The sequence below is a fragment of the Catharus ustulatus genome, chromosome 14, assembly GCF_009819885.2.
Source record: "Catharus ustulatus isolate bCatUst1 chromosome 14, bCatUst1.pri.v2, whole genome shotgun sequence".
Lineage (NCBI taxonomy): Eukaryota > Metazoa > Chordata > Aves > Passeriformes > Turdidae > Catharus > Catharus ustulatus.
The window spans coordinates 15904895-15925732 of NC_046234.1; the positions used below are offsets into that span (position 1 = coordinate 15904895).

Consider the following 20838-nt stretch of genomic DNA (forward strand, 5'->3'; position numbering starts at 1 on the left):
AAACAGAAAATTTCAATGTATACAGGTAAATGTCAAATCAAATATTTAAATGCAGTTTCAGTACCTATTTGGCACACATCAGAGAAATTATTGCTGAGTTGGGATGCAGTGATTAAGGTATTTCATTGCAATTTCTTTACAACATTGCTCAAAAAGGGCATTATTGTGTGGTTTACTGCATTGAAATGAGTTTAGTTAATTCAGGATTTCTGGTTTTAAAGAAAGAACATGGCTCTACAAAAGTTCTCAATTTCAAAAAGCAAATTTAATAAGTAGTTACATCATTTTCTTTGTAAAAATCAGTATTTTTGCTCATTCAAAGCTGCAAAGGAGGATTGTTAAAATGAGATTCTCCAACACACTGAACTGATCCTCTTAGAATTCAGTCAAATTTGGAAGATTAGCAAAACTGTAATCTTTGACAGAGGATTTCCACAACTTTTCACTCAAAAACTTTACAAGGTAAAGACTTCAAAGGATGTTACAGAGAAATATCTCTGATGTGTGAAATGACACTGAAAGCCTTGGAAGTGGTCAAAATATTTTAGCTTAAATTGTAAGAAAAAAAAAGAGAAAGAGCAGCTTGAGGCAGACACTTTGCAGGGAAAATTTCCAACAGTCACAATCTGACAGGGATAAAATGAACTGGAAAAGGGTTTAACACTATCTGTATTTAAAGAGAAATACCAGAACTGTCACCAAAGCCCCAGATTCATGAAGCTGCTGATGCTGGACACGTACCAGAACTGAAAGATGAACAGGAGATCTGAACACCAGGCCTGGACCTCTCTGCAAACTTCACAGGACGATCCCTACATGCAAAATACAATATTTTTATTTTTCCTTCTTTATTCAACACAAAAAAGTTCCCTGCAGCTCAGCAGGCTGAGGTCAAGCTCATCTTAAATCTCTTAATTTTATAATTCTCAACTGAGTTTGCTGGAATTTATTTTTCATTTTAGGAATTTTCTTCCTTAGTTTAATAAGGAAACAATAATTCTCTAAACTGAGATTATTTAACTGATTTACCATTATCCTCACCAACTCAAATCCATTTAAAACAGACCCTGCCAAACCATTAATCCAACAGCATTTCCTCCCGATTAAATGTGGGTTTGATGACATCTACATATGTACATTCTTCTGATTAAAAGCAAATTAATTCTTCTGCCTCTACATTTTGGACAGGGATTTAATCCTGAATGTAAAAGCTGGAATTTCTTCCCCAATTTTGGCTTGCAAAGCACAAACCTCAGAAATAACAACCCAAATCTCTGCCTCCCCTTTGGGTTCCAATGCCACAGAATCCCAAAGCGTTCCTGCTCCACACACCAGTTTACTGAGCAAGAAAACCCCCTTATTTCATTATCTCACATTCTTCTCTGTGCCAAAATTAAAAATAAATCCCTCCTTGAGTTAAAATAATTGTAATTATCTGGAGAGTCTCACTTGAATTTCATGGTGTTTGCATGCCACTGCCAGAAACAGATTGTTCCGTCGGCACCAGTGGAAGTGAGGTATCGAGTTGTTCCTTTCCTTGCTGGAGAGAACTAAAAATAAAAGTTGTAACAATTAAACCAGCTCCTATTATCTCTTCTTTCATGCTGGAAACTTGTTGACAAGAATGTTTTTCATTAATATATTAGTTTCTCCCCAGTAGTATAGAGAGCAGGGGTAAGCACAGAACCTGAAATTCCATAAAAACAAAGCTGAGGAAATGGAAAACACCTCTATTTTGGTTAGGATTTCTTTGTTTGTACCACACAAAGGAAATTGGACAAATGAAACAAGCCCAGACCCCTGCAAATGGGGCAGAAACATGAGGAAATATTTCTTTCTAGGACAGAAATGGATCAAACTTGGCAAATACAATTATTCCTAAATCCAAGCTCAATGAAGAGCTGCACAGCAAGATCCCCTCTCCTCTACCTTCCTAAGGAGTGGGAAAGCTTTTTATTCTTAATTTCATAACTGCAGCAATACCTTTAATCCTCAGGCTACCTGGTAATTTGATAAAGAAATCCAGCTTCCTCAGAAAGCAGTGACTGATTATATTCTAAATTATCAGTTTTACAAAGAGCTTGAGAGAACACACACACATATATACACACATATATACATGTAAACAAATAATACACCAGTTAAAAAGCCAGGTTGGAAAATACACAATCACCTTAAAATGGCTGAAATCAAACAAAACTGGAAGTGTAGGGAAGATGGGGAGAAATGAGACTCCTGGGGAATATTGGCACAATGGAGAAGCCTGTGCTGGATCCAAGGCAGCAGCACTCCAGGAGAGAAGGATTCTGAGCCAAATTGCCCCAACTCACTCTCCCCTTTGTGTGCACCACCAGCCAAATTGCAGGGATTGTCCTTTTTATCCTGGAATTTTGTTTTTTGGAGGTTTCTGCCTGGCAGTTGTGAGGTTTTTTTAAAAGAAAATCTGCATTTGCTACAACATCCAGAGCAGCTCTTTAAGCTACAAGGTAAGCTAACAAGGAAAGAAGAAATGGGGAGTAAGGAATTTTAACTGATCCTTTGGAAAATAAATAGTGTCTTTGAACACAAGAGTGTTGGGTCAGGTGCTGTGCCAGGAGCACCTCCAAAGATGCAAGCTGAGCCAAGGAGATGCTGCTGCTCACTGAGTTGCTCTAAAAGAACATCATTTTCTAGACCTAAGGAAGCAGCAGTGTGATCACCCAGCTAAAAGCACATGGAAGCAGAAGGATGATCCCCTGGGCACCATAGGATTGAGTTAACCAGGAAAAACACCTTTGAGTCAGGACAAATATAAACAAAAATCTCAATTTTATCCTTGACCGCCACAACTCTTATAACCATTCTAACTCAAGGGGAAAACCCCATGAATCCTCACCTGTATGGAAGTGATGGAAGCTGAGTGGCCCTGCAGGACTGCAAGGGGGGCACAGGTCCTGAGGCACCACACCCTGACCACCTTGTCACAGCTGCCAGCTGCCAGCAGCGTGTTCTCGTAGTTGACGGCCATGTCCGAGATCTCGGCCGAGTGGCCCCGCAGGGTGGACAGCAGGCGCCCGTCATCCGTGGCCCAGATCTTCACCAAACAGTCATCTGACCCCTGCAATGCCACAGGGATTCCCAAAGGTCACAGCAAATATGGGAGGTGTTCCATGCATGGATCGCTGCAGATGGATCCCAACCCCTGGGAACTGACAGAACAGCTCAGTGGGATTCCACAGAGGCCCAATTTAAGGGTGGAATTCTTCCCTGTGAGGGTGGTGGCACAGGTTCCCCAAAGAAGCTGTCCAGAAGATGCCCTTGGATCCCTGGAGCTGTCCAAGACCAGGTTGGATGGAGCCTGGAGCACCCTGGGCTAGTGGAAGGTGTCTCTGCCCATGGCAGGGGGTGGGGCTGGATGCCTTTGAAATATTCCATCCCATCCAAACCATTCTGGGATTATATGAACTGTGGAGTCTGGGGATCATCTTATGGAGTCAAAGATTTCAATTTGATTAAAGAGAATCATGGAATCACAGGATGGTTTATGTTGGAAAGGCAGGGACATCTTCCACTATCCCAGGCTGCTCCAAGCCCCATCCAGCCTGGCTCCAGGGATGGGGCAGCCACAGCTCCACAGCTTCTTTGGGCACAGAGAAGGATTTCTTCCCAATATCCCACCTAATCCTCTCCTCTGGCAGTGGGAAGCCATTCCTCCTTGTCCTGTCACTCCATGCACAGGCATTAACAGCTAAAAATGCAACATTCATTTGAAAAATCTGTTGACTTTTAAATATGCCCAACAAAAAGCAAGGGTACCACCACAGAAATGGATGTCACTGCATTCTGGAGAAAAACTTACAACAATTGTCATGTTGTCACTGACACACTACAAAACCAGGAGGGTAAATTTAGTAGAAAAGCAGCTGAACAAAGTCATGTCTGCATCTCAGTCAGTGACTCAAGACAGAAAGAAATCAAACCAAACCAAGGTCCAAATTTTAAACTTACTGTAAAAATTCTCCTCCCACTGCGATCAAAGGCTATGCAATAAACAGAGGAGAGGTGCCCCAAAATCCTCTTGTGCATCTTCATGTGTTGGTAGGTGGATGTTGGGAACAAGTGGCTGAAACGGCCACATCCAGTTAATTGTCTGGCAGAAAGGATATGAACTGGGAGAGAAAAAATGAGCAAAAAGAAGAGTTGAGACAAGAATTTTGTCCAGAACTCAGAGTAAATAAATATTAAATCAAATACAGTATTTATTAACAACTTTATTATTAGAATCAGTAATAAATATGAACCTCTTTCACCTTATCAGAACATTCTGTCCAGTGTTATAAAAAGAAATCCCACTCCTGGATGGAGCCTTTCAATACCCACCACAGGCTGCACCTGCTTCCTCACCAAAAATGAAAAGTTCCCACCACAACTGGGAATTAATCCAATCTTCAATTCATGAACAGGTAACAGATATATTTATCCTACACAGACATGGAAAATCTTTGAAGGAAGAAAGGAAATTTAGGAAATTACATGTTACTAATATCAATTACAAGAAGAGTATAACAAGAGTTTGTTTTAAGTGATAAAAGTGATAGAAATATTTCCTTGGAATGGAATCCAGATCGTGTGTGAGGACCAAAGGACTTCCACATCCACATCCCTGCATTCCCATGGCAATGGAATTGGAGAATAGGAAATAGGTGGCACTGATGGAAAACTCCCAGGGGCAGAATGGCAGGTAGGAGAAAGAACTGCAACAACAACAACAAACTCTTCCCATTTCCATAGCCAGCAGCCCTGCCAAAAACAGCCTAAAACCTAAATGCACAAACCCATCCTGTAAAGAAGTTTTTTATTTGATGCACAATTTGAGACCATTTTGGGGTATTTAATTTCACCAATCCTCTCTCATTACTATTTTCCCTAACCTATCCTCACTCACAGCACTTGAACTTTAGAATTGAAAGTTTTTTGAGAGGGTTTTTCAGTGACACTTGAGGATCTGACAGAGCTGTGCTGGTGGGTTTGTGTGTCTGTGATAGCAGATCCCCTGCAGCAACTCCTTATCTTCCCCTGCACCTTGATGTGGGCTGGGCTTCACAGGAGCCCCATGAAGCTCTTCAGTGCCTTTCACTCCTTTAGCTTAAAAGTCTAGTGAGAAACTCGAGCCATTTCTTAACTGTCTCATTATATCACTGCCAATCTACACAAAAAAAAGATCGTGAATACATTAGAAAATTAATCTACAAAGTCAAGAAGTGCCATTTCAAAGGGTTCCCTAACCCAGAACTCCTTGTGTAAATTGATACCATTGAAGTATTTACACACAAGCAAGGAAAAGAAATTGTTTCCAGCTTTAAAGAAAGCATTTTTGTGTCTCAGTTTTAGGCTCTGAAATGTGGATTATTTTTAATCACTCAACACAATTGAAACATGACACATGAGGGGGAAAAAAAAGCTGCATAAAAGATGCTTGCAAAAGCCAACGGGCTCCAGCATAACCTCACCTTCACTCAATATTTGCTTTGCATGTAAAAACACACATTCAGCAATACTAAAAAGCAAAACACACTAAAGCAAATTAATTTACTACCTACCTACTATTCAACTGATACCTGATATTATACAGGACTGTTAAACAAAACTGTCTCCCTGAGGAAAGTAAAACTGAAATTTTAAACTCTTTTTCCTACCTCTAACAAAGAGATCCTGCAGTGATAAATGCTCTACAAGGTAGCTCAGCTATGCCTACACATTATTTTATTTACTCTTCAAGTATGGCAGCTTAAAAGTTGAATTTTCAAAAAGATTCCACCTCCCTTTCCCCAACTTTGTGTGCCAACAGAGACGTGGAGCCATTCAGCAACATGGTGATTCTGCTGTGCCTTTCAAGGCTCCAAGCATTTCAATACATATATATTTATATATTTAAATACATAATAACAGTGCATTTACCTGTAAGCAATTTCAAATGGATTTGAATATTTTTTTAACCACACAACAAATTGTGTGAATCAAAAAGATAGACTCTTATGTCAAAATATTCCTAAAAATCACAATATTTTCTGTGTCCCTCTGCAATCCTTCTGAACATTTACATTGTTGTAAGTCCCATGAAGGAAGCACCAAAAGGCACCAAAATCCCAATTTTGGCACCTCACTTTTCCGGTCGATTCCCAGCCTTGCAATCAGTTCAGCTTCAGCGGATATGAAAGCAATTTCATTTTTGTTTTCCTCTGTTTATTTCTCTATTTGCACAATGGGGACAAAACTCCTCATCTCCCATGGATAATTACCAAATAAAAAGCCCTGTTTATGAAATGCTTCAATCAGAGACATCCAGAACTATTGTTGAGCCAGGAGGAGCAACAACTTTATCAAGGCAACAGCATCTTTGGATAAAAAGAAAAAACCACCACTGCTTCAAAGGAACAAACCCAACATTCTCCAATCCTGTAATTTTAGGAAGATTAATACACAATATCTAAATAGGGAATTACCCCCACATGACAAAAATCCCTGTCAAGTTTCCATTCTACAGCACAATGAAGTTATTGTCCATTAAAGCCCCAAAGCACTAAAACCCAACAACAATTCCCACATGGAGAAATAGCAACTTAGTAACCCTAAAAAATTCTACTAACCTATCTCATTAACTGATGTATTTCATGCCACACTGGATGTAAGAGCTGCCAAGTCCACCCCCTCACTATTCCCTGCCAGGAAAAACTTTCAAGACAGTTATTTCCCATAAAAAGGGAGGAGATCCAGCCTTCTTGATAAGAAAAGTTAATTTTGTCCTAATACTGAAGGGCCATCTCAGCTCCTCCAGCTACCAACCTGTAAAATACAGGCATTTTTCTCTTTATTTCCCACAGTCCTTGGTCCTGGGAGGCCACACCTTGAGGACAACTGCAGTGCTTAATTCAAGTCACACAAGCTGACAACAGCAATTCCTAAATCACAATTTACTTCAAATTCTCCTGTAGGAAAGGGCACAATGTAAAAACCCTTGCAAGAAAGCTCTCCTAGGAAGGATAAACACCAAACTCAGCAACAACAACCCACCAGTGAAAGCTAGATTTTAAAAAACAATCATCAGACAGCCCAGACTTCAAAGTTAAATCACAACCTCAGAAGGAATTAAAGAATTTCAGTGAGGCAAAGTCACTGAGCAGCACCAGCTGGAATTCCTGCTTTCCTTAAAAACCCTTGTCTCGATCCACTTTTTGCAAGGAAAATTAGAAAATGGGAAAGTGGTGCAAATGTTTGTTTTAAAATCAGTTTCTCAGGGGTGATGAGCTCCCATCACACTGTTTTACCATCTGCAAGAAGCACTGTGACTTTGTAATGAGGACCTAGAATTTTCCCTCATCACAAATCCAAGCAGGGATCAGGTACCACTCATGGAAGAGACACAAGGATGTCACAGGGATGCCAGGACACCAACACAGCTGGAAAACACCTTCTCAGAGGGTGGCTGTGTGGCCACAAAGAGCCTGGACCCAGGAAAAGCACAAAAGCACAGCATGTTCCAGCTCAGGGAGCTGCTGAGCTCATGGAACTCATTTCCAGCACGAAGCATCATTGATTCCTGACCTCATCCCAGCGCTGCTCTTTGGCAGCCCCAAGGTAGCTGGATCACCTTGGCTGTGAATTTCCACCCAGCTGAAATGCTTGTTCACTGAGACTGTGCTAAAAACCTACTGCTTCCAGATTTTGTGTTGTTTTCACTAACAACAGCTGCCCACAGAAAGATTTCCATCCTCAGGTTAGAGCACCTCCTAAAGAGGGAAAACAACCTTCTTTCTGAGCTACCTGCAAAACCAAAAAAAACCCAAAAAACCAAACCAAAACAAAAAAAAACAAAAAAAAACCCAAACAAAAACAAAACAAAAAATGCCCTGACAAAATCGAAGTAGCATCAAAAGCAGGTTTATCAAAGGGGATCACTCCCAGTCCTGAGGTACTGCATGACCAGTCTTTCCACTTTCTGTCTGGAAGAGCACAAAGAGAGCCCTAAAAGTTCCACTACAGCGAAAGCTGCCCAGAAAGGCTTGAGCAGACTCTCCTTCTCCTCCTCCATGTCATCCTGTTGGCAGCAGGAAGCTGTGCCAGTGTTTTCCCTCCCTGTCCCCTCCAGCAGATCACCACAGCCCCAAAACACAAGCACCACATCCCTGGGAATGATTTCCACAGCTCAGCACTTTCCCAGAGACTCCCCCAGCCAGAAGATTCCCAGCTCTGCACAAACATGCTGGGAAAAGGCAACACGGATTTCCTGCTCCAGTTCCACCTTTTATTTTGGAGTATGGGTCCCATCTCAACCACACAGAAAAGCAACCACTGCAACTCCCAGCAGGACCATCAGTGACCCCATTCCCTCAGTATTTATGGTGAAAAGCTTAAATCCCTATCACTGGAAGGGAAAAGATGTGAGAATAATCCTGGCTGCTCATTCTATACCTTATTTACAACTTTGCACAGGTACTTACACAATCATCTCTCTCCTCAATACACATTAATGGGTGTCTTTTACTTCAGCCCAACTCCTTCAGCAAGTAATTCCAGAAAAGTCCATTTGCCTGAGCCAGCACAGTGCAGGAATTCACAGTTATGCCAAGATACCAAAGAGGTCGGGCACACTTCTTCATCTTGTACTTAAGATACACACACTGCAGCATCTCTGGCTGGCACCACTCACCAGGAAAAAAACACCCATTTTGCACAAATAGACACAGAATTTTCTGGCTTCCTCTTCAGGATTAACAACAAACTTCTTCCAAAATCAAACTCCTGCCTGAAGTCAAATCCATATTTTAATATTTATGCACATTTTCCTCTCTTAGGTAGTAGTTTATGTAGCTACACCAAGGACTGTATTCTTCCAGGAATCAATACCAGCAAAAATCATTTCCTGGCTATGAAAGACCCTTTTCCATATAATACCTTTGTATTACTTAAAAAAAAAAAAAAAAAAAACCAATTAGGAAAACACCCAAACAAAAAATTAATTCTGTTCTTTAATTCACTAAATAGTTACCAAGCAAGCAGCACAGCCCTTTGCAATGAAAGCATGACAAATGCTGAAGTCCAATCTGCCAGGATGCCTCATTAATAATACCACATATTCCAAAAACACCCAGTCTGATGAAAGAATTGATCCAAGAATCCGTGCAGAAATACAACCAGAGGAGTTGTGTGCAATAAGTCTACAATTCAGACTATTAGCAATCCATCAGCACAACTGCTCACAGCAAAGTAACTGCAGAACCAGCCTAAAATAATAAATACACAGATAGGGTAGAAACAGAGAACTGCCAGCACCATCCCTACTTCTCCAAAGGGAGGGAGGATCCATATGTGAAAGGACTTCCTGACAAACCAGGAAAATGCATCCATTTGCACAAACAGAGATAAAATACCCCAAGAAGAAACAAACCAGGATTTACTTTCATGCCTGCAAGAATCTTTTTTTTTTTTGCTATAAAAACAGTTAATGAGAGTTCAAACCATACAAGGCAAACACTTGAGTTTATATAAAACAGAGCAGCTCTGTGATGAGATGTAAGCTGAGAGCCCACATATATCTGAGTTTTATACAAGTTCTTTATCTAATTGTGTGGACAACTGAGGCTGAAGGAACACAAATGTTGCTTTGGTGATTATTTCCTTTTTGGAGAGGGATGTTGCAAGCAGTCTGTTTTCTGTCATAATCCAAGTAAAAGGAATTCTTGAGTCAAAAACGTTCCCTGGGAGCCAGACGCTTTGTTCTGGCTAAGATTCCATGATGATTCCAGGATTCCATGCTCCTGTGAGCATGCACATCCAATCTTACAACCACATGTACATATTATAGAGGTAAACCATAAAAAAAATATTCAAGCCCATTGCCCTCCAAACAACCATGCAAAACATGGCAAAACACACTGTGGAAAATCCAAGCCTGAATAACACAAAAAAATTATCCCATTGTCAGGAAGAGACCTATTTTAGATTAATTTATCATGAAATGTCAGAGGAAACATTAATACAAGCCCAGAATAGTGATTTAATCAGTGAGAGGAACTTTCTGTGGGGTGGGAATAAATAGAGAGAGGAGAAAAGAATATTTTCTGGACTTGCAGACTCACCCACGTTCGGTGGTTTCCCGTAGTTCACCGGGAGTTCGGGGGGTCGGCCCCTGTGCAGAGCTGCAAATGCAGATCCTTTCCATAGTGTGTGTCTGAAGTCTGCACCAGCAAGAGTGACAAGGGACAAGAAATAATCAATGCATTACATAATCAAGAGATCAAGCACCACTCCCAACAGCCCACAATAAGATTTGTCTGATTAAACATTTTGTCAGATTCCTCACTTAAAGGCTGCGACTCTGATTTCCAGTTCCTCAGCAGTGTCACTGTAAATGGTTTCAACTTCTTTTGGCTTAATTTGGGTGATTATTGACTCTAAATTCATGGAGAGAAAAAGTGAATTTAAGAAGTGGGTGCAACTGTTGAGGCCCAAGAGAACTCTGCCATGTTTTCCTTGTGCAATGCCAACACTTTAAGCACCTCTGCTTAGGAACTGCACATTTGAGAATTCGCATTTTGCTGCCTAAAAGTGAGAGAAGTGAGGGCTTCTTCCAATAAATCTGTTTTCCTGCAATATGTGGCAATGTGCCCTCCTTTCAGATTGTCCTCTGCACCCCACCCCCCCCCAAAAAAAAATCATTGTTTTAAAGTGAAGACTGTTCTCTTTAAAGACTCTCCAGCTCTCTGCTGCCAACTGGCCTCGGAGAGGCTCCTCTCTAGAACAATAGTGATTTTTCTGAGACTGTTCAAAGTGCCTCAGAAATTAGACCTGGATGTCTTCCATTTCTGGCCATCTGGAGGGAGAGAAATGAGCTTCCACGGTGAGTAAGTGCTGAAACAGAAGGACAGTGCTGCAGGTTGGTGGATCTGTGTAGCTCCATGGAGGTCTCTGAACATGAAGTGCACAAGCTGAGGTGACTCAGAGACTCCTGAGAGCACCTTCTGATTAAACCCCAAACTCTGCTGCACAGAGTATTAAATGATACTCATTAAAGACAGCACTCAGACTTCCTAAAATAGATCCATCCACCTAAACCCTTCTGTTCCCCTGCAGAAAAATGTTTATTTTCTCTTTACATTTTGCTGCTGTCTGCTTCTAAGCTGCAAACTGAGCGTGCAAGGAATGAACGTTTCCCTGCAAACCTGAATTTCTGCACCTAATTACAGCAAAGCACAGGCAAAACAAGACTCAGTCCCAAAACTCTGTAGGGCCATGCTTGGTGTGACTTCACAGGATGCAGGGAATTAAGTGCTCAACTGCCACCAAAACAGGAAGGTCCTGCTCTGCCATCCCTCCTCCTCCCCCAGGATGATGCTCCTCCTCCTGTGTCACCTCCAGCCCTGTCATCCTTTTCCACCAGCTCATTTAATTCACTACAACAAATTCTGCAGCATTCCAGCTCTCTGAATCAGCACATCCCAGGATCAAGGAAGCTCTGGCTCCTGCAGGGAGGAAGTGGCAGGGGCATGGAGTGAGGAGGGAAGGAGGAATCACTTCAATAGCAGATGGCTCTCAGATCTCTTCAGTTCTAACACAAACCTGCTCTCAGGATCATTCTCTCAAGCAGAGAGAGTTTTACAAAGGGAAAAGGAACTGGTGCTCTTCATGAAAGGAATTGGGGCTTTCAAATTAACCTGAAGCAAGGACAAGCAGGAATTGTCACTGAAGAATCAGCCTGGTCTTCTCCTATTCCCTAAATGCTGCCCCAATGCCACCACCCTGTGTCTGCAAAGCCAGGGAGCCAAAGAATGGAAAAAACCAGGCTGAAAAACAGCTCAGTGATTTTAGACACAGATGTGTGTAAATGTATATGGAAAAATGGCATTTTTCAGACACATCAAACCCCTAATCCCATTCACATCATTTACACAAACACCACCACACTGGGGAAGGAGGCAGAGGAAGTAACAAGATCAGGTAACCATAGGCAAGAATTGCTTAAAATAGCATTTTCAGCCCAAGAAAATATATCCAACAGGGCCAGCAACAACTGCATTTTAAGAAGAAAAAAGCTGGCAAGCACAGGAGACAAACCAGGGCTCATGCAAACACACAGATATCCCAACAGGAATGGCAACAAAAGTTCTATTAAAAACAGAATTCAAAAAATTTCTATTAAAATAGAATTCAAGCCCAGAGAAATTGAGAATCTTACCTTTTGCTGCCCTCAGGAGAGACTGGCGCCCCACACCCAGCAAAGTCTGCACCCCCAGGACACTCTGGGGGATTTCCTTGTCTAAGAGGGGTCCAAGTCTCTCACAGATCCTAAGAAGATAATCTGGAGGGATGTGTGCATTGACAGCCACCTAAACACACAAACAACACAGACATTTGAAAACTGGTTTATTTTTCCTTCTACTGGTAGTACTTTGCTTGATATTCAAGTGTAAATTTACTGCAACCAAGTTTAAACCCCCTGAAAATCCCCTCATTTTAAAGTGATGTGGAGTGTTGCAAAAGTCCCAACAGAAATTTCAGGTTCTAACAGCTTGATTGTAAATTTAGGATATCCCTTACTAAAAAACCAAAATTCCCAGTGCAGAGCTCTGCTCAAACAACTTTTTAAACCTTTTTTATCTTTCAGTTCATTCTCTTCCCATTTTTTGCTTAATTGAAACATTCCTGCATTGACATCACTGTATAAAGCATATGTGCAAAAGAATAAAAACCTTAAAAATTACCTAAAATCCCTAAAATCAATACTCAGTCTCCACTTCCCAGCTCCTAGGAGTAGGTATCTTTAAGACCCACATGTGTAGGCTCCAATTTTGTCACGTTGGGAAAAACATCCTTTATTTTTCCCTTTGGACAGAGACTGTTTTCTATGGAGCGACAACAGTTTTTCTGACAGTCTGTTCAAACAACAAATAAATTGTGCCTAATTATCCAGAATGTCCTGCACTGCCTGACTCCTGTATTTACAAACTGGCAGGAAAAGCTGCTCTTTGACACAGGACACACAGCTCCATGCACCTTTTTTCATGGATCAACAGGCTCCAGCCTAGGCAGATCCCAGGGGTGAGCCCAGCTCCCACCCCAGCACACAGGAGGGAGTGCCAGGCACCAGGAAGGAGGAGAAGCTCTGTAATTCCCTCAGCTCTGCTGCCAAAACATTGTTCACTCAACTGTGTCATCAAATAGATTATTAGGACACGTTGTTGGGAATTTTTTCATTCCAGTTGGGTAAGAGCAGTGGAGCTGCAGGACCCAGCACAGCCAGGCAGGGCTGGATAATGTCACCATCATGGGCAGGATCAACACTGTCCCATAGTTCAGATTTTAACCAAAAAGAAAAGGGAAATATATCTAATTAAAGCTACAAATTATCAGTTAACTAAATCCAACTAAAAACTCTTCCAAGGTGAAAGAAACTCCTGGAGAATTTTCCTCTCTCTACTCACCCCTCAGTAACTGCTGCTTAAAGAATCATCTCATCAATCATAACGATTCTAAAGACCCAAAATCATCATTTTTCTGTGCAGGAATGAGAAACCTGATGAGTGCATTACCATGTTCTCATTCCAAGACTTTTCATCCTGTGAGTGAGTATCAAGGAATGACCCTGTGAATGCTCTCCTGCACTGACAGGTTTCTCCAGCCACTTTAGCTTTTCTCCCTAAAATCAGAGTTCCAAAATTATATTGGCACCTTCCCAGTGGTACAGGCAGCAAAGTTCAGTGTCTGAGCATGAATTGTTTTTCACTGTAAATGATGGGATATAACAAAAGCTGAAATGAGAGAAAAGGATAATCCAAACTTTGGTATTTGCCTCTCATTCTGACTCATTCCTGAAACACTGTAAATGTGTTCATTTTGCAAAATATTTTATGATGCCTCCCTTCAGTGTGTAAGATTTGTGAGAGGGTCTGAAAGGGAAGTTCTCAATTCAGTAAAATCTGGGTATGAAATTCTTATTTCCATCTTGCCAACCAACAACAAGCCAAATACACAGTGACGTATCAATCCTCAAAGATCAAAACCACCAACCTAGAAACTCTGAATTTTTACACCAGAGCACCAAAAGAACCCAAACCACACCATTCTCCCTGGAAATGTAAACAATCCAAACCATTTTCCCAGTGTAGCACAGCAAATACTCCCCCTCTTCACCCAGGAGTTTGAGTTGGGAGTTTCACCATATTCCATGCCTAGAAAGGAGCTGAATGAAGCCTGGCAGAAAATATCCCACTGCAGAGACAGAGCCCAAGGTGCTCCTCAAGAGTCCTGACTAACTCCAAAATGGAAAATGATTTGGTGGCCTAAAGATGAAGGCACAATTTTATAAGAAATAGCAAAGAGCAAACACTGACACACATAGGGACAGACAGCATTCCCCAGTCTCACTTCCTTCCCTCCACATCTCCACGTTTCTACAACCCACAACAGCCCCAAATAAGCAGCTCTTAATTTGAATATTAGCACTGCTGTTACTAACAAACAGCTCCATAGGCAGGCAGCAAGAGCAGCAAATTCTCCTGGTGATTTTTTTCCATAATAACTTCCAGAAAAAATGTTTAAATCACAGCCCAGAGCTAAACAAGCAATTCTATTTTCAGGTTCCCAGAAGAACTTGAAACAAAAACCCTTCCTTTCACCTCTGTGTGAGACTTGTAAATGGATTTTAAGTATTTTTCTAGAACATGAAGCTGCAAACATCCAGCTGAAAAAAACAGCGTTTCTCAGATCAGATTTTCCTTAAAAGAAGGATGGAAAAAGGCAAAGGTACAGCTACACCTCTTAGTGTGTGCTCATCCAAATCCCACGTGGCAAAATGAAACTGCAGCAAGGATATCATCAGCTCCTCAAATATATCAGAAAATATTTTAGAATATAATGAGTAAATATTTTAGAAAATAATTGGAAAGTTGGGAAAAAATAGAGGAGTAATACAGGCCAAAACCATGGATGTTAAAATAATGCAGAGTTGAAAATGTGCTAAGTGAGAACAAATGCTGCATCTTGGGATAAATCATAAAGAAAATATGTTTTGTTGCCTTAGGATATGAAAATCCTATAAAAGTTAAGATATGAGAGCACAGAAATGCAATAGAACCAGGTGAGCTCTCTGACACAGTAACCACAGAGGTACAATGGATCTAAAAAGTGAAGGATTAAGTGAAGCCAATCTATTCTTCTAAAAAATCTCTTTTTAAAAAACTTTCCCATTCCTGGCTGCTTGAGCCAGGCTGAGATAAGCTGCTCCAGTGATAAGCACAAGCACTTCTATTAGTGAAGTCACGTCAGGGCTTGGAGAAATTCAGCCCTAAACCTGTTCATGGTCCTGTGGTTGGAAGCGTCACCTCAGAGACCACGAGCACAGAGTCCTCCCTGGAGCTGGGAGAAGCAGCTTCTTGATCCCTGAAATAAAATCCCCTGGTGTGACTCTGATCCCTATTTGGACAATGCCCTCAGGCACAGGGTGGGATTCCTGGATGTCTGTGCAGGGACAGGAGCTGGATTTGATGATCCTTGCAGGTCCCTCCTCCTCCAAGGAAGGTTTCAACAAACAGAGAACAAACAACCCCAAAAAAACCCCTCTTTGTGATTACTACTTGGAGTAAGATGTCTGTTTAGCCAGAGATGGAACCAGGGAGCTCTGAGAGCCATCTCTTTTGGGAAGCCCAGTGGAACATCTCTTCAAAGCACAGATCTGAGGCAGGAGATGCAGACTGGAATGAGGCACTGATGCAGCCCTTCCTTCAGAGGCTGCTCTGTTCCCATTCCTGCTGGGCCTGCCCAGCTGGGGCTCAGAGTGGATTTCTCTCCTCCAGGTAGTCATCCAACACTACCCTCATTTGCCAAAATAACCATCAATTAAGAATCAATTGACAACTGTATCAAAAAGCAGTGGAAGAGGCCAAGAGGCCGAGGTAGCTGAGCAAGCAGGAAATTACTCACGACCTCAAATAGGGAATCTCAGCAAAAGGAAGCTCAGGCACTGGACCTGCACAAGATGCCAACAATATGCAAATAGACTGGAATTAAAAAAGCCTTTACCCACTGGGGTCCCTGGAGAGAACAGGTTGGAACGACCATGCTACCAGATGACATTTTCCTGGGGTGACCAAACTGTAACATCTCTGCTCTGCTAATGCTGGGATTGGCAGGATCTATAAATACCAGCACCTCGGACTCAGGGCTAGTTTTAAATCAATGCAGATGGGCAAGGCAGGAACTCAGAGCCAAATCCCATAAGCTGTTCCATACCAGCACAGCCGCTCATGGATGTGAATTCCCCACTGTCCAACAAGAGATGATTTTCTGTTTTGCCTGGAATTACATGTTTTTCAGCACAAAGACCAAACCAGGCTGAGCCAGAAGACTCAACCCATCAGAAAGTTCTTAAAACCAGAGCAGAGCCAGTCACCTTTATCACCAATAAACAAAGATAATGTGGAACAGCAGGTCACTGGAGACTGTGCTGATAATCAGAGTCGTTCAGCTTGACTCATCTGTACAGCAGCTGACACCACACCGAGCTGCTGTGGCTCATTTAAAACCAGAGCACTAATTGCCTGCAAGTTGGACACACTTCAGACCTTCCTAAGGCTGGGCTGGATGGGGCTTGGAGCAGCCTGACCTAGTGGAAGGTGTACCTGCCCATGGCAGGGGGCGGAATGGGACGGGCTTGAAGGTCCCTCCCAGCCCAAACCAGTCTGGGATGCTGTGATTCACTGACCCTCTCCTTTACAAACACATCTCATGACTCAAGACCACCAGCAGTCAGTGAGGAAGTAAAACCAGTGTGGAGTACACCTGGAGAATTCAGCCTGGAGCAGAGGGAACTGAGGGGAGAGTCACTGGGGGCTGCAGCTCCTCCTGAGGGACAGCTCTGATCCCTGGAAATGTATCAGGGAGATTTAGGTGGAGATCAGGGAAAGGTTCTTTCCCCAGAGGGTGTTCTATCACTGAACAGGCTCCCCAGGGAATGGGCACAGCCCCAAGGCTGCCAGAGCTCCAGGAGGTTTGGCCAGCACTGCCAGGGATGCCCAGGGTGGGATTGCTGGGCCAGGGGCAGGACTGATGGTCCTGTGTGTCTCTTCCAGCTCAGGATACTCTGTGACTCTGTGATTACCCAGACAGGCAGCCACATGCAGCAAGCAAAAAGTGCTCCAACGTGAAAATAAACAGGAAAAACAAAGGGAACACAAATGCACATAAACTTGAATTCTGTGTGGTTTTGCTCCATAGGTACAATTCTTATTAGCGTGTTTTAAATTACTTGTCTGCCCTGTGATACCTGACATTTAAAGATTAAGTTAAAAAAAAAAAAAGAAAAAAAAAGAACAAAGAATTCTCACAGTGAGCTTTCAGATCTTGCCTAAAAACTGGAGAGAAGTGGGAGTAAACATTCCCTAGATAAAAACCACCCAGTAGCCATTGGGCTGTTCCATCTTTATCACTCCCAAAAGCCCAGGAGCAGTAACAACATACTCAGTGGTCACAGTATTGGCATATTTTCTGAAAAACACCACCCAGAACCTGAACAGACACACTGAGGATGGAAAAAGCTGAAATACCAGAACAAGAAATACTCTGTCTGAATGTTGGGCAAACAAACAAATCAGACTTCACCGGGTTGTAAACTTTCATGAATTCAATTACCTGCCTGACCAGAGTAACTGCACCACCCAGCTGAGATTGTAAATGATTTTAGCTTTCTGTCTGTAAAAAGGAGAAATGGGTAGGAAAAAACCCTTTACCTCCAACTGCTGGCATCTCCAATTTAATTTTGGTTCATTATGTGCCTGAGATAATTAAAATGAAGGTCGGAGTGCTTTGTGTCCTTCACAACCCTGGCTCTGTTCTGAGCATGGCATTCAGACATCCAGCCAGCCCTGAAGTCGAGGAGCTCAGGTTAATAAACAATCATATCCAGCCAAAAGTCCAAATTCCAAACACAGAAAACCCTAAGCAATGAGGGAGAAAAAGTCTTTCTTCAACATCCTTAACACTCTGAGGATTGACAGAGAAAAACTCAGCTCATCCCACCTGGCATCAACCTGTCTCACTGTAATGATTCATTTGTAATCCTGGTCCTTACTGTAAACCATAAGAAACAATTAAATAACACCAGATAAAAAGGCAAACTAAAAGTATTGGTTAATGCTGATTAGTTTGAGACATAGGAAAAAAATCTTTAATTATGTATCAGTTTATACAGAGAGAAGAAATTCCCCATTAAATCCAAAACTCACTTCAAAATGGTTTTTGTCTCATTTCTGAAATGTTAAAGTACATGTTTCAACATGTTCACACACACATTTAAAGAAAGGTTTTAAAGCTTTTATATCTTTGCCACAGACAACAAAAGGAAAAATTGAAGCGATATGCAAAACCACTGTCTCAGACACCAGAGTTCACAGTGGCACTGCTAATGTTCCTCCAGGATACAGGCTGCAGTCCCACGCTAAACCTGAGACAGCTCAGTTAGATTTCAGATTCTCTAGGAAGGCCACAGAGCACCAAAATTTATTGAATGCAGAACTCGCTCTGTGTCTGCTCATTTTCACAGTCCCAGAATCATCCACAAGAAGCGTGAGGAAGCCCAGCTTCCACCTGAAATTCTGAATAGGCTTTGGAAAGGGAAAAGCAGTGGGTTCAAAGGTCTCCTCTGGGCACAAGTTCTGTCCACACCTGAGCTCCTAGAATATTGCTAAAGTGGGAAAGCAGCTCCTGAGCCAGATGCAGAGGAGTTTGAGCCACAGACACGGCAAAATCCCACGTCACCATTGCTCCGAGGGAGCGGAGAGGCCAGGACGTGCTTTCCATTCCTTCCAGGTGAGGTGCCAGCGCTGCTCACAGGTATCAATGCCATAAACGCTACGGGGAAGTTTACAGCGTTCCAGCTGCGAAGTGCTACATCAGCGCCACACGTCACTGCCCAGAGCTCTCAGAAATGAAAGCCAGGCCGTGCGGACCCCTTGGAGAAGGACTGGAATCCTTGGGTTGTGTGGCTTTCCCACAGACACATCCCGGGGTGCGGGGCCCACCCCCGGCCTTGCGGAGGGACTGACCTTCCTCAATGACACACATTCACAGGGTTTACACCCCAGCAAAAGCCGCCACTCCGTGTATTCCCCCGGCATTTAACAGCCACAACACTACACTTCCTAACCCCTCCTTTCCTGCCTGACAGCAGGCCCAGACGCCGCGGTGAGGGGCGGGTTTCGCGCAGGCCGCCGCAGGCCGGGAATCCCTGACCCAGCCCGGCAGCGCCGGGCCCGGCGGCACGTCCGGCACGTCCCCCCCGCCGGGACACGGCAGCGCGGGCGAGCCCGGCCCGGAGCGGAGCAGCCCCGGGGGCGCGGGCGAGGCGGCGGCGATGGCGCGGGGGGACCGGGGGGGACCCGCGCCCCGCGCCCCCCGCCCCGCCGGCTCCGCCGCGGCGCCGCCGCAGCCAATCAGTTGCCGCCTCACATCGCCGCGCACCGCTCTCCGCGTTGTAAGGCGCAGCGCCATTGGCCGCGGCGGGCCCCGGTGCGTGCCCTCGGATAACCCCCGGCCCCACAATAGCGCGGCGCGGCCGCTCCGCCGGTGCCACCGGGCGGCTCTCGGGGGTCTCACCGGCAGCCCCCGGCCCCGCCGCGCCTCCGCTGCCTGCCCTCCCCTCCGCTCCGCACCCCGCGGCCCGCCGCGGCCTCGGCGGGGCGCAGCCCGCAGCCTTGATGGGGGGGGAACACACAAACGGGGCGAGGAGGGGGACGCGGCGCCCGGTGCGGCGGCGGCGCGGGGGACGGGGGAAGTTGTCGGAAAAGTCATGAGTGAAACTTGTCTTACCAGGTCCTCGAAGCTCCGGCGGTGCTCCTTGCCCTGCCAGTCCAAGCGCCGCGGAATGAGCTGCGGGAGGGACACGGGGACGGGGGCGGCCGTCAGAGCCCGAGCGACCCCTCCCCGGGGAGCCCCCCCCGGTGCCCGCCCGCGCCCCCCGGGATGGAGCCCCCCGGCCGCTGCCCCGGCCCCGCCGCGGGGCAGCCGCGCTCCCGCCGGGTGTCCCGGGCGGAGATGGGCTGGGTTAGACGGGGCAGGGCAAACGCCGACCCCGCCGTCCCGAGGGCTTCCCCCGTCCCGCCGGGCAGGAGCCTCACCTGGTGCTCCTCCAGCTCCTCCACCAGTACCTGGGGACAGAGGGACACACAGACACACACAAAGGACGTGAGTCCGGCGGCTGCAGCGCAGCGGCTCCGCCGCCCCGTCCCATCCCGTCCAGTCCCGTCCCGTCGCCGCCCGCCCGGCCCGGCCGGAGCGCCGGCTCCGCGCTCACCTGGGCGGATTTCTTGCAGGGTCCGGACTGCAGGAACCGTGCGATCAGGTAGTAGAGCTCTGCGGAGGGGCGGGGGAGAGCGGATTAGACACGGTTAGAACGGAGGGGGTGCGGAGCGCAGCCCCCGCCGCCAGCGATACCCACCGGCTTCCAGCTGGGTCGGGGCGGCCGCCGCCGCCATCCTCCTCGGGAGGGGGAGGGGAGGTGGCGGATGGCGCCCCGGGGGGACTCGGCTCCTAGTGCGGGCGCAGCCCCATGCCGGAGCGGCGGTGCCGGTGCGGGGCGCGGGTCCCGGTGCGGGTGCGGGCGCGGGTCCCGCCCGGGCTCATCGCGGCTCCGCGGACCGAGCGCCGCCGGCACCGCCCGCACCGCCGCCGCCCGCCACTGGGGGGCGCGCGCGGCAGCGCCGGGCGGGCGGGGGGGCAGGAAGGGCGGGGCGGTGACGCGTCGCGGGGGGGCGCCCTCCACTTCCGGGCGGCGGCTGAGGGAGGAGGAGGAGGAGGAAGGGGAGGAGGAGG

At 45.3% G+C, this 20838-nt stretch overlaps 1 protein-coding gene across 1 annotated transcript in view; it reads right to left on the bottom strand.

The window, feature by feature from the left end:
- Positions 1 to 20587, bottom strand: part of BRWD3 (bromodomain and WD repeat domain containing 3) — a 49583-nt gene extending 28996 nt beyond the window's left edge. The window contains exons 1-10 of the mRNA XM_033072726.1: positions 20465 to 20587; positions 20321 to 20379; positions 20145 to 20174; positions 19837 to 19896; positions 12212 to 12362; positions 10116 to 10214; positions 3988 to 4148; positions 2876 to 3097; positions 1450 to 1550; positions 742 to 812 (exon numbers count right to left, since the gene is read on the bottom strand). Coding sequence (XP_032928617.1) covers positions 742 to 812; positions 1450 to 1550; positions 2876 to 3097; positions 3988 to 4148; positions 10116 to 10214; positions 12212 to 12362; positions 19837 to 19896; positions 20145 to 20174; positions 20321 to 20379; positions 20465 to 20501 — 991 coding nt within the window. The 5' untranslated portion in view covers positions 20502 to 20587. The remainder of the gene's footprint in view (positions 1 to 741; positions 813 to 1449; positions 1551 to 2875; positions 3098 to 3987; positions 4149 to 10115; positions 10215 to 12211; positions 12363 to 19836; positions 19897 to 20144; positions 20175 to 20320; positions 20380 to 20464) is intronic.
- Positions 20588 to 20838: the final 251 nt, after the last annotated feature.